Here is a 17,806-nt window from a genome sequence, read left to right as displayed (position 1 = left end):
CCCCCAACATGAGTTTATGTTTGCCTTTGTTTTTAAAGGACCACCTCTATATATAGTGTGTTTGTTCATTTGTGAGTTCATGCATAATATGTTCTACAGCACATAGACTACAATTAAAGAGATGAAAGCGGGTGCTTGTGTGCCTGACTAGTATGCATGTACATGCAGGTGAAAGCTTAATTAACAGTCAGCACATTTGCACATATCAAAGGTCAGCGGTTGATGGATAGAGAAGTTTTACACTACCATTAATTGGCAGCCACAGTATTGACTGTATCGCGGCCAAATCACCAGTCACCCCTCCCTAGCCTCATTCTGTGGGCCACTTAAATTTCACATGGCCATTAAACAAATTATGCCTATTGTTCATATAACAATGGAGTCGCTGTGGCTGAATGGGAAGTGGCGACCCTTACGTGGGCTCTGACTGAATTCCATAAATTCTGAAATAAAGAACATGACATATTACAGAATAAAATTGGAAACAAGCTATAATCAGCTATTATGAGATATGTATTTAAGAAACCCACTAAATTGAATGCCACATGAACGTGTCAGCACAGGCGTGGTTTATTTTGTCCCATATTTGTTTGTAACAGTAGAGTTTGGTGTAAACGTGTTAATAGGAACCTCAGTGAGCAAAGAAAAGAAAGTGAGCAATTAAAGGAAAGAACTAAAAGTAGTGATTCTTCCTCACACGTACAAAGAGAGGGGGATGGTATACAGAACATCAATAAAAATCTTAGGAATGAAGTAAGAGGAGGATAAATGAAGCACCACAGTCCCAGTTCTGTAATGACATGTTTTCTTACCTATAAAACCAGCTTTCTGGCCCGCTATGTCCTCTAATTATTTTTTCTGCAATTTTACAGCCTTTTACAGTCAGAGCAAATTCTACTTTCTACCTCACAAGAAATAATTTAGATTACTTATGGGTGCAATATTTCCCCAACTAGTATAAACTCTAATCATTTGCTCACAGCCCATTACCATGAAGCACTGCAGGATTGTTTGTCAAAAAAGCAAGCAAAAATCAATGATGACAAAACTAGGAAGAGATCCAGAGACATCATGTTCATAAAACAATTGCATTCTGGTACTCTTCAAGAATTTGTTTTGTAGCCGCAGTCATGTAGCAACAAACAGTTCTGCATGTTAGAAACTTACAGTACAACACCCATTTCTGCTTCTGTTCTTCCATCCCTCTCCCCATAGCGTGTTGTTTGACCTGGGATTTAAAGGGGGTTTCCACGTAGATTAAATAAGAACAGGATTACCAGAAGGAGATGGACAGTGAAAACCCTTGGAGAGCTTATACCGTATGTGTGTTTGTCCGTTCCTGCGCACGTATGACCATCCCCCAGTAGACTCAATGAAGCATCTATCTATCTATCTATCTATCTATCTATCTATCTATCTATCTATCTATCTGATGAAGCATCTATCTATCTGTCTGTCTATCTGTCTTTTTTTTGTGTTTTGTTTTTATTGGTCACACAACCAGGCCGCTTATTTGTTTGATCCACAAAGGATTGATTTCCCTGTGTAAGCATTCGCTTAAATGTCAACAACAGAATGTAGACTATTCACAGTGTAATCCTGTCTCTATGATGAGCGTTGCACAAGGCCTCACTGTGTGTGTGTGTGTGTGTGTGTGCGTGTGTCAGAGACAGGGAAAAAGTATTAGGTAGAATCAAGGCTAAAGTAATGAGTCAATATATTGATCAACAGGTGATTAATCGCCAACTGTTGTGATAATAAAATCAATAATCAATCAGAAATGCCAAACATTCTTTGGCTCCAGCTCTTTTAAGTGTGAGGATTTCGGAGTGTTGATGATATTAGCCCGTGCTCTCGGAAATTGTGATCAAGTATTAATTATAAAAATATATATAAAATACAAAATAATAAATACATAGTTTTAAAGTTCCAAAAATCAAAATGAAACTGGAAAACCTTGGGTAAAAAAGAAGCCATTTCTTAATTATTGCATTGACACATTACATTACATTACATGCTTTTACTCGCACTCTAACTACAAGCATTGGTCAACGATTTCAGGCTAGGTGTTGTTTGAATTGTTGGGTGCTTTCTTATGTGAGCTGGTACTCAGTAAACAGAAATGGTATTGGCAGACGTCGAGCTCACAGGATTCTGCCACTGGTGTGGGCTGCACTATTGTGTTTTGGGGCTCTGCGGTGAAGCCCACCAGTGGAGGAGGGAGATAAGACGAGACGTACACAGCCACAAGAGAGGCCACTGGCTAAGCTTAATTCTGCACAGCCAGACTGCTAATAAGCAGCATGGTATGAAATAACATTAGAGCAACTGATACTCAATTTGAAGGTGTCTATCATGTGAATTACAGTGTTTTCAATAATCCGAAATATTTATCCGTTTTGTGAGCCTTTTAGACACATACTCACAGGTTTTTTTTTGCATTTTGGTTCCCCCAAAAGAGGTTTAAGCCAGTCCCAAAGTAAAGTGACCAGCACCAAAATGACAAGAATTTAGAACAAAAATAGCAATTAAAATCATCTCTAAATGTGTTTAAAAGCAATTACCAAACCACCGTTAAACAAGCAGAACATGAACCTGAATATGAGAGCTAATCTTAGTTTTATCTCCAGTCAGGATGAACCCGGTCACAGTGATTTATTTAAATTCTCGTATTATGTTTTTAGCCCAATTTTCTTACTTGGGGATTTATTATTTACTTAAGCATAATATCAATTTTTTGTTTATGAAATTGTCATAAATAAGAGGTAAATGGTCTGTTCTTATTCAGCCTTTTTCTGCTCTTAACGACTACTCAAAGCACTTTTACAGGAACCATTCACACACCTTCACACACTGTGATAAGCACTCACTCACATTTACACGCCGAAGACTTGGGGTTCAGTGTCTTACCCAAGGACACTTCGACGTGGGACTGGAGGGCCAGGGATCGAACCCCCTCCTCCCATTGGCAAGCGACCGCTCTACCACTGAGCCACAGCCACCCCAAATGTATAGATTTCTGTCAAATAAGGTAACACAGACTCATTGGCTTTACTATAGGCTGACTGACATGTGTACTCACCCCCCCAAAGGCCCATTCTGAGCCAGGAAAACTCTCTTTCACCTGATTCCCCCAAATCACTTGTTTTCCTATGATGACATAAAGCAATATGGCATTATACATAGCTGGGGACAACCCGTGGGCATGTGTGAATCTGAATATGCACACAAATTGCCTGTGACTGAGCGTGATGGTGCATGAACGTGAATGACTGAGTGTGCATTTGTGGCACATTTGATATTAAATTTGAAAACAACATTGCCAGAGGTCCGTCTGTCTCAAGTGGTTGCTTCATTAGCGTGACCTCTGTCATCTCCTTCTCCCGCTCTCAGTACTTATTTGAGCTCTTTATTCCTTTAATCATTGCTAAAAAAAAGCCCCCCCCCCTTCTCTTCTCCTACTCCATCGTGCATATCTGTTTGTATCTGGCCAACAGTGTCACACAGACTCCTCTGTTCTCTGTCTGTCTCTAGTCTTGTAAAATGAGTTCTGCTTGGGATAGTACATTCTGTAATTTGGCCTTTACTTTGGGGCCAGGAGGGAGTGGAAAGCACGAATAAGAGGAGGGAGAAAAGACAGCGTGGATAAGGGCTGCACAATATATATATATATATATTTCTTTTTTCTAAACTAGCACAATACACATATTGCAGAAGGATGCAACATATTGAGAGATTTTATTTTTTATCAGTAGAAAACATGGGCATTTTAGGCCTTTATTTCTATAGGACAGCTGAAGCCATAGAAGGGGCAAGAGTGGGGGAATGACATGCAGCAAAGGGCCGCAGGTCGGAGTCGAATCTGCGGCCACCGCATCTAGGAGTAAACCTCTATATATGTGCGTGTGCTATATGGGCGCGTGCTCCACCAGGCGAGCCACCCAGGCGCCTGCAATTGTTGTTTTTAGCAGAATACTGAAAGAAGCAATAATGAGTACACTTCAATATCTGTTTATTTAGCGCAAGTAATATCTTAACAATGTTATTGAATATCGTACATTTTTCTCATTACGGGCAGCCATAGCATGGGCAGTTGGCACCAGTCTGTCACTAGAGCAGCAGGAGAAGTTAGCATGGTCAAACTTTGAGAGAGAAATTGATTTAATGCGGCAATCTTTAATCCCCGGCTCACTACTGTAGGTATGGGAGTCGTGGCTTTCCTGAAAACGAACCAAATTTAGGGATGTTTCAAGTTCTGTATATCTGTGTATTCCTCAAATGTCACTTCAGATCAGCCCGAGATTTTAGATGGGCTCTGATCTTCTTATGGACATCCCTTTTAATCCATTCAGACGTTCCACTTTCTTTGTGCTGAAGCTATTTGCTCGAGAACAGACGAGCCCTTCTGTTATCTGTTATTAGTAGAGTGTGGTGGTTGATTTCTCTGTCCATCTGTTTGGCTCCTTTTCCTCCACATCGCTTTGGATCCATTCAGATTAGGAGTTCATTGGACAGTCATATAAAGATGTTGTGTCGGTGTGGAAAGTTAGCCCGCATGATATAGTTGATATATTGTGTACCACAATGATGTATCTGCGACAAAACCTTGTGATTACCTCTATCTGTTTTCTGACTGGCTGTATCAATAAAGCCAACCACAATAAGAAAACAGAATTTAAAGAAGAGTCTAGTGCAGTGCAAAACATTTAGATTTTATTTTTTAAAATTATGTATAGTATTAGAATATTTTTTTACAACGTGGTGCAGCATGTTTCAGTAAGTACTGGTCCTATTGTATGATGAGCTACAGTCGTTCCCGCAGTGCATTCTGTGTGTCTACATCTGTTAACCTTCTGTCTAGAAACTCTGGGACAGTTTGAAGTGTATAACAATTTTACAAGTGTGAACAGAGCGCTGTTACCATCGGTTGTACATTACCATGTTCTCCAGAAGGGGTCAGTAGTGATGCAGTTTTGATGTGCTGTTGGGCTATTCCACAGGAGAGCTTACATGTAAATGTAAAGTCTATTCTTGTATTATATAAGAGAAATGACTCAGGTACATTATGAATAGTTTGCAATGTCTATATTTTTTTTGCAATTTGGGAGACTATGCTGCTTTTCTTTGTCTTATTTGATAGTAAGTTGAATACCTCTGGATTCTGGACTGTTCTGAACTCTTTTCAGACATATATATATACATATGTCTGTGTGTATGTATGTATATATAGAATGAAAAAGACTCTGTCTGACATCTATAAGAGTGTTTTGCCGTTTACACCAAAGCAGCACTGACTTTATTATATATAATAAAGTTGTGTTGACTTTTAGCGGGCAAACTATTATCTGCCCAAGGAGATTCAAGCAACAGTGGCTATCAATTTTGTCTTATCCACTGCTCGTAATCCATACTAATATATATGTTTTGTCATTTCCAGACGAACAAGTTTTGCCCAGGCTTTCCATCCTTGGATCTTTACAGTTTCTTATCACATGCCAGTCTGCGCTGTTATTTCAGAGCAGTCTAATCCCTGTGACGCCCTCTGAGGTGTTTTGCTCTAATGGCTGGCTGTATTTTAGGTGTAATAGCTAGTATGTGCCACTTTGTGTGTGAGACCCGCTATCCATTTTGAGACAACAGAGTGAGCTATGCTGAGAATCAATACATGTCTCTTTGTCTTTTTATTTGCTCTGAAAGTGGAATTACTTCCATTTTCCCCTCAGCTGGATACTTCACCAGCAATTGTAAGTCATGTTCAATAACTTTCCTGGGTTTGGGACATTTCTATGCACAGAATATATTTTGAGTTCTCAGAAGGCTTGTTGCTGCGTTATATTTCAGTCACCATTGTGTCCATAGTGTCTTTATGTGCATGGCTAATTGATGTCGAGGCAGTTTGTGGGTGAAACTAGAGCATAGCTGAGCATTTGTTAAAAGAATATATAGGAGTTTATGTCATTTTCTTGCAGTGTAACTTTTATGAGAATGTGCTAGTATAAACACACACAGTAGATAAAAAACTGTGTTGGTTTACTATGCATTACTAAAGCTGTAGACATTGAACTCTTTCAAGTCAACCTTAGATAATGTACATGCTACTAATACATTTAATAAACTTATTAAAGAACACAATGGGCCCTATCTGGACCACTGGCATGCCCCGGTTGCAAAGCCCAATGCAAGCGTCTTTGCTATTTTACGACCGTCCAGCGCCCATATCGTTTAAATAGCAAATGCACCTTTGCGCCCATGGGGGGTGCTGGTCTTACAGGGAGGTGTGTTCAGTTCTTGGTATATTGCTATCTTGGGGCAGCTGGAAGTGATCGCGCCATTGACCAACAAACACCTGGTCTAAAGTATAACAGCAAATTAGTAATTTGCGCCTCGGCTTATGCACATTGTGCACACTATTCTTGTTAGCTTTACGCCATGTGCTTAGATTGCTAAAATAGGGCCCAATGTGTATTTTAGTGTCAGCAGGTCGCCTGGGGGCAATTTAGAAGCACGAGGAGTCCTTCTGACAGATAAGTAAATTAATATAATAAAACATACACAATGCTTTCTTCCAGTTTCTGAAGGATTTTATTAACCGCACATGCAGCAATACAACTTTTACAACATTAGGCCTTTGTTGTTGAGTGCTGGGTGTTTTGGTTATACAGAAGAACCGGAAGTAGTGTCGCCCCTTAGTCTAAGTTCACTTACACAAACCGCACTACAATGTTTCGACTCTGGCTCAATGATTCTGTACTCGGAACGCTTAATGGCTCGTGCTGATCACATCAGTACACTAAATGCATTTGTCTTGATATATGTATCAAGGCATTAGTGGGTATTGTTGTTGCTTCCAAACCTTTTCCATTCTGCTCTTGTGAATTAACAATTTAGCTGACTGCCTGGAAAGTGAGCTATTAAACACTGGAAACGCCTGGTTTTGAAGTGATGCCATCCAGCCATGTAAAGAAACTTGCAAATCAGCATTATTTTTACTACACCTCATTTAAGTAGAAATGCACAGCACCATGTTAGATAGAAAGAACCAGGTTGCCGAAAGTCAATATTTTTTGTCATTGTCCACAATGCATTAGTTTGTCTCATTGCCATAACCGGATTACATTAAACGTAAACAAATCCTTGAAGACCTCTCAGTTATTCCTTTATTGATGGGTTAGATGCGGTTAAATTAAATTTGTTTCCAGTTAGCTTCTACTTCTTTGTTTACTGGCAAATTACTGCCAAAGCCTATAGCGCTAACTTCTGACAAAACTACACCGTAGCCTAATTTATTTGCTCCAAACCAGAGGACGGAAACACACGTAATTTGCATTTCCTTTTTTTTGTGACAAAAGTTTGCTTAAAATTCGCTTGACAATTGAATGGAAGCACAGCTTTTGATGGTCCTATGTTTGGGTCCTATCCCATACTGCAAGAGGTCACAACTGGCATTCACAATAAAACAAAAGCCTGTGGTTTACTTGACCTTTTTTCGTGACCTGTAATTAGCCCTTTCCAGCCAGAGGAGGCAAACGGCAGCAAACGAACTCTGCATGACCCTGATTCTCCGGTATGCCCGTCTATAGGCTCCTGTCCTGTCTAATAAGAGCTCATTGTAGGCATACTATCCCCACGAGGACTGTTACACACAGGCACTACAAATCAGTCAGCTCTGTTATTAAAGATGTAGTCTGGCTTCACACCAACCACAGCAACATGAGTTCCCTTGTAACATTATTTGTGTATATTTATGTGACATTTCAGCCTAGGTCTTAAAATCTATACACACAGGTATATTACTGGTTTCTCCATGAGATTGAGAGACCATGTTAACAGTGTCTTCAGGGTGTTTCATGAGCCTGAAGGCCTTAACATTCCCTCTGCTATCTGGCACGAGTCTCTGACTCGCTCTGGAGTGATGTATACCCACTAATGGTCCTGCTAAATACTCTCTGTGGGACCAGGGGAACAGTCCAGCCTATGTTAGAGACATACAGAGACATATACACACACTGCTTCATTCTGTCGTTGTGAGTTTATGGGTTGAGGTAATGACAAAAACTCCATGCAGCGTGTAGCGTTATGGTCCCCACTGCTCTCACTAGCAACAAGCGCCATCTCACAGTAAACAATTGAGCAGCCATAGAGAGAAAGCAAAGGTAATGCAGATGGAGAGTAGCCTATGAGAGAGCAGGAGAGGAAGACATACATTAATTTATCTTGAGACCTAGCGACGTTGATTACAAAGAGGTTGACTATTTGCTTTTTTTCTCAGGCTGTTGTTTGCGACCATGCATGTTTGTGACCTTTTTTGTGTGTTTTTGTTTGCGCGTCAGCATTTTTATGCGATGATGTCTTTGTGTCCGTTGTCGTTTCATTTCTGTACTTCCCAAAAGTCACTTGTCAGTCATGGTATGGTCAATTTTGCGACTTTTGCCTTGAAGTTTCAGTTCTGTTGATACACTTCTGAACCGCTGTTTTACATCAGTGTTCATAGTCACAGTGTCCCATAGTGTCTATCAGATGTTTTACAGAATCTTTCATAAGTTTTACTATGCTTTTTAAAGGGGAACAATGCAGGTTTTTTTAGCTTAGTTTACCTTAACTGAACAGCTTTGGAGTCATCGGAATATATATATGACTTTTTTCGAGTTGAATGGTGGTCGTCTCACTCCCCCCTAGCACCAACTTTCGGCTGGCAAGCCACTGGCCTCACCTTCAGGATGTATCGCGTGATATCAGGTCTTGCGATGTAACAAATTGCTTCACAGCACTGCACACATACGCCCATTCAGGAACTGGCTGGCTATAAAAACAAGGTAGCAATGGAGATGGTCATGGCTGAACCAGCAAAAGAGAAGCAGAATGCTAGGAAAGCATTGTCGGAGAAACACAGAAAGAGGAAACGGCAGACTGACCAAGCGAGGAGTCAGACACAAGTTAACATAGGAGCTGCAAAATATCTATTCAGAAGCGGTAGGGGGAGTTCTATAGAGAAACCTGTGAGCTAAAAGCAAGAAAACAGCTAATAAATTGCCAAAACTGCATAGCGCTCCTTTTAAGCCAAATATAAAATTGACACACAGTCACCCATTGGTTTTACTTTGCTTTAGAGTGGATTTCTTTTACTCACTTCACATCACTTTGTCAGCTGCAAGAAAATGTGTGTGGGAGTGTGGGTCTGCCTCACTGCCCTCTGCACAAATTTCAGAGGAGCGATACTGCCCCACAAAAAACTTGGACGCATACTGTCTACTGACAAATTCTGTCCTCAGATGTTACAACTGTAAATATACATAAATAAACAATGTTATGTAACAATGTCTGGGATTTATTACATTACTTCTTACTAATTAATTTACAGTGTGTTATAAGGGTGGTCAAGCTTCATGATTTTTTTGTAAACTCAAAATCCCAATGTGAAAATCCTAATATCACCTATTGTGCACTGCAGACACATACATTCATCCTTGCAATTGTCCATGTGTGTCATCATGTCTAGTTATGGCCAATTTGCCTGACCCTCTCCTACAGAGCACACTCTGTTTGACAGGTTAAACTGCCTATTTACATCCGCTTCTGATAGGATGTCACTCCCTGCCATGCCTTTCTTGCCTAGGGAGGCAAATTAAAGGGGTTAAGTTGTAACACAGGGAGCGTGACTGTGACTGGATCAGGAGTCACTAAAAGTGGGAAGTTTTTATTTTTTATTTTAAGTCAAACTTGTTTACTGCACCAGATGCTGTCTTATCTGTGAGTCTGTAACAGATTAGTTTGTTTGATGGAGGGAAACATTCTGTAATCTGATAGCTGTCTTCTTAACTCCATTCCACTGAAGCCGCTTTCTATGCATGTTTTCAACGCAGCCCAAACTTTTCTTCTGTTGTTCTCAATCACAAACCATGCACACACACACACACACACACACACACACACACACACACACACACACTCTCTCTCTCATATCTCTCTCTCTCTCTCTCTCTCTCTCTCTCTCTCTCTCTCTCTCTCTCTCTCTCTCTCTCTCTTTGTTACACACACTCACACAGAGGCACAGGAGTTGAAGATAATGGATTTGAATGTACATAACTGTGTTACAAGAGAGTCCTTTACTGCTTTATGAAACCGAGGGACTGGCTTTCTGACTGTCTGTAAAATCCCTTTAGTGTACTCTGGCACTGGGAACAGAAACAGCTTTCCTGTCATTCAGGATACACACTCGCACAGTATTCCGGACATGATGCCTCTGGGATGTTGCTGTGGGAAACTTTGAGGGGGAGTGTTCAAAAGGTGGAGCTTAAGTCTGAGCTTGTGGGACAGAACACAAGCATTAAAGAGTGGTGGATGTTAGAGGGTGTTATCTTCTCTTTTTCTTTCTCCAGTGGGAAATGGTTTTGATCACGACTTCAATTTAAGTAGATGTGAATGTCTGCAAGAGGACTCTTGAGAGAAGTTTGCGTTAAACAGAGTTGCAGTCCATGAGAATGTCACCTGGAGTTTATCTGCACTGATACCAGACTCAAGAGGACTTTGTTTTCAGTGCTGCTGAGATATCTTGTTGTTGGTGGGCTTCAGAGTGGAAACTAGCACCATGGCTGGGGTCACTAGGAAGGGATCTGGGAGACCCTCGTACTACTACAGATTCCTGGGCAAGTCCCGACTGCAGCGTCAGCGAAGCCGGTCCCGCAGCCGCTCCAGACCGTCTGTCAGCAGGGGTAATAAATACTACTACTGCTAAAAAGTTCACCATGCATTTTTCTTCTTTTTTGTTCATACAGTATAAGAACGACTTTAATAGTAACATTATTTTTAGAACCCATGGCAACACTATTGCAAATGTGTTTGTGCTCCTGCGTCTGTGTGTTCATGACAATAGAGTAAGATGACAGTTTGGCGTCACTATTCACAAGGTGATGCTAGTCTCATATTGCACCACCAGCACCTGACAGCTCACAGCTCAGTGTCAACTTGCAGAGTTCCACCCAGTTCAGGTGTGAATATTTGCCTTTTTAGCAACCAAAAAAGTCAGTAAGTTAGTTTTCCATACAATAACCACATCTCTTTTCTGTTAGCTCATGTCCTCAACCACTCTGTTTCTTTACTTTGGTGTATTTTTTGCCTCTTTAGTACTCTTGTACTCACTGCTAGAGGCAGTGTTTGAACTGCAAGGTTATAGTGATAAGTCTGGCCCCAAGGCTTAGCTCAAGTTACTTGAATTGAAAGAAAATAAGTACAGTCTTCAGCCTATTGATTTTTTTTTTTTCTCCAAGTGAACTGCTGTAACTTGCCAAACAACATATTAAGTAGAAGACTGCTGGGTTATCTCTTGCTCGGTTGCTTTGGATGTGATGCAAGCTCTGAGACAAATCACTCAGGCAGGAAAACATGAGGCTCACTTTAACTGAAATTGAACCATTTTATTTTTATTTTTGCATTATGTAAGTGTAGTTAGTCTCCTTTACTAAGAGACAGACAAAGACAGACATAGCCATGAGAGAGAGACAAACAGAGTGTGCAGGTGCCTGGTTTGTATGTCTTCTCTATCTGATGAAAGAGGAGCTTTGAAGTCTCCCCTCTGTATCATTCAGCTTACACACACACACACACTCAACAACAACAACACACTCTGCCTTGATCTTTGTGGCTAAGTGCAAGGTCCCCTCACAAAAACTTTTACACACTGCACATACGCAGTGACGCGCACAGGGTGAGTGGAGGTTGTTCCCAGATGTTGCTAAAGACCACTTTCAAGAGCAATTCACGCTTTGATTTTTGTAGTTGAAATAATTAAAAGATGTGGTTTTGCTTTGTATGTCTACACTTGCATGTTAGAGAATTCTAAGTGGGTCTACTGGCAGAATTAATCAGAATGGCATTTGATGAATTATTATTATTGAATCAGTGACAGCAAGTGATTATTGATGCTTTAAAGAATGTTAGACCTGTCTTTGGATTTGCATAATAAGCATCATTATTAATGTTTTTCATATACGAGAGTTACTTTTTAGTGACTGATATTCCTCATTCGTTTCGCTTTCTTAAAGCAGCTATAATCCATGTTTTTAATTTTAACAGTGGATCACATTACTACTTGAATGTAAAAGGAGTTGCTTGTAGCGATGCACCCACAGAGAGTTTTCACACAACTCTGTAGTTTCTCCTAATCTTTCAACTCATTGTTTTGGGTTTTCAAGCCTACAGCTTAACTGTCAATCTCACCGCTCTCACCAGTCCAGTTTCCAGCAACAGCAGGCTGCTGTTTTCACCCAGTGCACAATACCAAACAGCAGATACACAAAGTTAACAACTACCTGGTTAACATTCTGGAGCTTTTTTTGCAGATAAAGGATTTTGTTTTTGTTTTTTATGAGTTAGTGGTGAGCAAAACAGAGCTAAAAGTAAAGACTTGCATTCGCCAACTACATAACACTCGGTTAGCGTACTTTTGTTTCTGCTGCCCTCAAGTGGCAGTTGCATTTCTTTGTCATGCACATGGGTTAATGTAAAAATCTGATTTAAAAACCCGGTAACACTGGGCACCCGGATATCTCAGTTGGTAGAGCAGGCACCCATACATAGAGGCTTACTCCTCGACGCAATGGGCCCGGGTTCAACTCTGACTTGTGGCCCTTTGCTGCATGTCATTCCCCCCCTCTCTCGCTCCCCTTTCATTTCTTCAGCAGGTTATGGTAGCTTTTGTTAAGTGATACTGGTTACTTGGTTACTTAAGAGCATGTAAATACATTGGATGTAGCAAAAAAAGACACATTTCCATCTGGAATGTCCAATTTCCAGTAAATGTACTATACTACTATTGCAATATTAATGTAAATATAGAGTTATATAAACACTGCAAGACAATTTTATTCATGCTGCCCACCCCTCAATGTGTGTGTGTGTTTGTGTGTGTGTGTGTGCATTTCCTCTAATTCATTCAAATAAGGCTTGTGAGTCTTGTGAGAGAAGTAAACAATTCTATGTGCCTGCAGCTAGATGATGTGATATTGCTACAGTTGTGTCACATTTGAGAAGCCCAGCAGCCAAGGAATAATAAAAAAAAGTCTTGTTAACACCCCTGCCACGGACAGCTATGTGAGTTTATCTTGAGGAAGTTACTGTGATGCATACATGGCCACCAGTGGACAGATCAGGTGCGTGAGCTCATGTGTTATTGTTTTCTCAGCATGTGTGTGCATGTCAGCGCGTCACTATCTGGGAATGGAAAACAGTCTGGTTCACCCTCGCATCACTCTGGATCTGTTTCCTTTTCTTTCACAGGGGTTGGTGACATTTACATACAAAATGACTGCTTATCTCGAAGGGAGAATGGCAGAGAGACGGGCAGAGAAAGAGTGAGCGTATTGTCTGTTCTGACTTGTTATGCTGCCGTGTTTCAAATCTCTCGATGCAATCAAACGTCTTTGTAGTCTTTGTATAACACATAACAGCTTTACCTCCTCAGAGACACTTTGGTGGAAAAATTAGGTCTCTGAAAAAAGTGGATAGCTTTGTCAAAGTTAGGTTTCCATTGAAAAGTTGACAACAACTCACACCACACCGTCGGGATGCTGTGTCAGAGAGCCCAAGTTTGTCAAAAAAGTGGTCTCGGAACATACCGGAGCGACGCCGACTTGAGGGTATGTTCTGCGTGCATGCGCAAGGCGTAATATGTCTCCATTACAGCAGGCAGCGCTAATCTGGCGTGTCGCCCAAAAAGCTGATTGGACAAACACATCACGTGGGTCAGGCTTCTCTGGAATTTGAAAACCTAGCAAAACGCCAGCTTGTTCGGAATACAATCTCATATTTTACGAAAATAGGTCTCCAAAATGTGTTTCTGGAAACGTTTTAAGCGAGAAGTATGCCATGCAGTTGCTGACTCTGTCTTCCTTTCAGCACTCCATCAGTCGGATGGTCATTGAGTCCGACTGCCAGCTTTCTGATTCAACATGTCAAATCGGCCAAAATTAAAGCCGACGGCTCCTCTGACTGACGACGGCAAGGAACACACCAAAAAGACTCGAGTCACGACCTTGTCAGACTGTTCGACGACCGATAATCGGATTGGTGTGTCAGCGCCTTTGGGGATCGACCAATGCTGGTTTTTCAAGGCCAATGCAGATAACGATTATCAGTAGTTAATGAAACTGATAACAGATACTGTTTATGGAGCCCATATGCATTGACAGTGAAACTGAAAATCTTTAAATTAAAAAAAATTAAGATTTTGGAATGTTACAAACTCCAACTCCAAACTTTGTTTAAACGCTTTCAGAAAATATTTAATAAATTAGAAACTTTCAACAATAATACACAGCAAAAGACGGCGGGACATTAAGTCCGACTCAGTGGGGAGTGAAACCGAAGCAGAGAGACAGACACAGAGTTGTAGCAGAGCCAAAGGCACACTTTTTAATTGATTAACTTTATTGGTTAGCAGGCACATAAAATGCAAAGTTACAACCTAAGTAAAACCATGAAATATCACAACAGTAAAGAGCTACAGCCAGCATCTTGCAAAGATGTGTTTGAACTATTCAGTAACATCTCAATAATGCGTGCCCACTGACAGTAATTGCATGTAATCATATTCTCAATGGGTCAGTAGCAAGAAACACTTTTGATCTGTGCTACTGTGTTATTCTTAGTTTCTGTCAGGCTGTTTATGTTGTAGCCAGATGTGTCTGTGTGTGTGTGTGTGTGTGTGTGTGTGTGTGTGTGTGTGTGTGTGTGTGTGTGTGTGTGTGTGTGTGTGTGTGTGTGTGTGTGTGTGTGTGTGTGTACGCGCTGATGGGAAGAGAGGACAAAAATAAGGTTGTTAGATGGGAAATCAGAACAACACAGAGAATAATAATGACTCAGTTTCCGAGGCCTAAGTTACAGTTATATACAGAGAAAGGCTGGAAACAAGTCTGTATTAATGATTTGTGCCACAAAAGTGTTAATCTACTTTAAATATGAACACGATGGGGAAGGATTTAGAGCTAAGGAGTGCCATGTAGTGCCAGACCTTAACGTCATGGCCAGTGAAATCCTTTTTTCCAGTTTTTCTCTAAAACAGAGGAGTCCTTTGATCTGTTTATGCAGTCTGTGCCCTAGCATCCTCTTTATAATTAAGGTCATGTTTTATTAAAACAAAGGCTTCACTAATCACCATAGGCATCCTCATTCTTTGATATGGTTTCCTTAATTTCCAACGTATACAACTAGGTAGGAGACAATATGAGTGAAAAACTAAACTTAAAACAAAGTATATCAAGCCTTGAAGTTAAATCTCCAGAACTCTCTACATCATCTCAATCTTTAACCCAGGATTACTCTCTGATCTTAGGCTCAACTGTGGGATCGGTGTCCTTGTCTACCCCCTTTTTCTCTCCCAGCCTGGTGAATAATTGAGATGGGCCAGATGACACAGGGCCTTTGAGCACCCAATTGAGTCCAATAACAGGGGGACAGGTGCAGGCTAATCCCCCTTAATCCATACATATCAACTCAGATTACAAGTCAAAGCCAGGGAATGATTTTGGAGAAATAGCTGTAGAACTATAGAATATCACTGCCATTTGTCACCCTGAAAAAAGCCTGTCGACATAGAGCAGCAAGTATGCATAAGTAAGCATAGATATTTTCACATGCACATATATACAGTATGTGCAACCAGTCCATGTTAGAAAAGCAGTTGACACTGAGCCTGCACATGGTGGTTGTATCTGTGTGTCTGCTTGTGGGTGTTTTTGAAGTTGGTAGGATCTCAGTCGGTAGTCACAGGAATGTAGCTGCTGTTTCGCCCTCTGCGCAAACACAAACTTCCTCTTTCTGCACCCCGCTCTCCTCCTCCTCCTCCTCCATCCCTCTCCTCTGCCTTCCCATAACACATTGCAGACAAAGGCATGCATGTGCCAAACTTAACATGAACCAGAGCACCTCTTTTTGGATATCGGTTGAACAGGGTTGAATATAGACTCCCTGAGTTTGTGGGGAAAAAGCCATTTTAAATCAAATGTGGTGCTGCTTGATGCTCCCAATATCTGAACTTTTACAATGTTTATTGGGTGGCTATGATTCACAAACCTTTTGGATCTGTTCCAGGGTATTTCCTTACTCAGAATTGGCCTTTGGGGGGGGACTACTAGAGGTGTGACTTGTCACAGATTCGGTTATGATTATCATGTCTTTGATTTGATACCTTGATGCATCATGATTTGTCAAAAAGTTATTAAAGCCATATAGGATGGATGAAATTACAGCACTGAGCACATGGCACTTCCTGAATGTGCAAAACATACAGAATATGTACACAGAAATGTCTGAAAAATGCCTTGGTTACCTTGTTTCAAGCCGTTGTGGTATAGAAAGCTTGCAGGAAGACTCAGCTCGATTTGTTCCAGTTCTCATCAATATCCATTGAGCTAAGATGCTTGAATCTGATTGGCTAACAGCTAGCCAATGAGAGCTTGGTTATCAGCATCCTTTACCCAGCGCAACTGGGCGAGCTCATCAATATTAATGAGCTCAGGCAACATGACGTCAGAATGACCAGCTTTTGTAATTGGCCTGATTTCTCCTCTTATTTCTTTTCAGTATACAGAGCTGACAGAGGATGTAGCAGTTCATTTTCAAATTCACAACATAACATGAAGAAACATATGGGTGTAACATATTTGAAAAAAATATGCCACACAAAAATAGTTTTGTGTGGCAGGGTACCTTTAAAAAAAAAAATAATAATAATAATAATAGCGGTCAGATTCAATTTTATGCTCGGCTTATTCAATGGTTGTTTGGTAAATTGCTATCTAACACATTCAGAGAGTTTGAATTGCTGTTTTCTCTCTAAATTCTTATCATTTTAGCACTGGTGGTCTTTTGGGGCAAGCGAAAACCTCTTTGGGGCCGCCCGAAAAATTCCTTTATGCAGGAAAAACCCTGTGTTCCATATTTAATTTTGAGTAATAAATATTGAAATCTGCTAAAAATTCAGGCGGCTATGATGTTGGTGTCATCACACCACAGTCGACTGCAGATTGGGGCACAATGTTAGCAGAAAGTTAAGTGACTGTTGATTGTTTCTGCACTAGTGGTTGTTGGTAGGTTGAAATGATTCACTTTAAGTCCCTCGTGTACACAGAGTCGCTCCAATGAGACGAAGCAGCACCTCTTTATCACCCCATCATCTCTGGGCTGTGTAAATACCACATCTCAGAGGTCAAGAGTCCAGAGCTGTCCTCACAGTTCAGTGTTAACACATTAGAGTCTGTGTGCATCAACACACAACCAAACACTCTCTCCCCCACCTCTCCTATTCACTGTCTCTCTCACACACCAACACATGTTGTCAGACTAAGCCATAATGCTTGACAGTTCAAAGCTGTGCCTCTAATACAGTATGTGCCTGGGTGGGCCTCCACTGTGACCTCCATTACATGGATCACTGTCCTTCTGGGAGTCAGAAATTCCACTAATGACACTATGCTTTCTGACAAAATAAATGAACAAAGCAATCTTCTTTCTGGCAGATTGCTCTTTGATTGACATTAATTCACAGTTTATATTCCAGAGACAATTCCAGAGCCTTTTTTTGTTTTGTTGCAGCACTATCAGCCAGTCAAGATAAGTTCTAGTTGTCTTCCACTTGAGGGGAAAAACAGAAAAGGGATGTATTTGTGAAGGAGGGAAGATGAGAGGTGGTGTGGACCAAGAGAAGATGGTCTTTCAGGTAGAGAGAACACAGTAAACACACTTTGACAGCCTGTGATTGTTGCTGCACATTTCACCGGCCCACAGAGAATGTAATTGTATGTATATGTGTGTG

At 40.8% G+C, this 17,806-nt stretch overlaps 1 protein-coding gene and 1 long non-coding RNA gene across 12 annotated transcripts in view; both read left to right on the top strand.

Annotated features, from left to right (window-relative positions):
• The window catches only part of LOC116704527 (uncharacterized), a 19,985-nt gene extending 10,992 nt beyond the window's left edge, over window positions 1-8,993 (top strand). The window contains exon 3 of the long non-coding RNA XR_004335704.1: window positions 8,826-8,993. This is a non-coding gene — a long non-coding RNA (uncharacterized LOC116704527). The remainder of the gene's footprint in view (window positions 1-8,825) is intronic.
• Window positions 1-17,806, top strand: part of LOC116704521 (disabled homolog 2-interacting protein) — a 154,575-nt gene that overhangs the window by 52,570 nt on the left and 84,199 nt on the right. For 2 of the 11 annotated variants that reach the window (XM_032540080.1, XM_032540078.1), the window contains exon 1: window positions 10,389-10,709. The exons of 8 other annotated variants lie outside the window; for them this stretch is intronic. In XM_032540080.1, the coding sequence (XP_032395971.1) occupies window positions 10,586-10,709 (124 nt within the window). In that variant the 5' untranslated portion in view covers window positions 10,389-10,585. Of the gene's footprint in view, window positions 1-10,046; window positions 10,054-10,332; window positions 10,335-10,388; window positions 10,710-17,806 lie in introns of those variants that run through there. One more of the 11 variants, XM_032540084.1, reaches the window with a different exon arrangement.

The sequence above is a fragment of the Etheostoma spectabile genome, chromosome 16 (assembly GCF_008692095.1).
Source record: "Etheostoma spectabile isolate EspeVRDwgs_2016 chromosome 16, UIUC_Espe_1.0, whole genome shotgun sequence".
NCBI classification, from domain to species: domain Eukaryota; kingdom Metazoa; phylum Chordata; class Actinopteri; order Perciformes; family Percidae; genus Etheostoma; species Etheostoma spectabile.
Note: the sequence above shows the minus strand (reverse complement) of the source record. Positions and strands in the feature narration are given on the sequence as shown.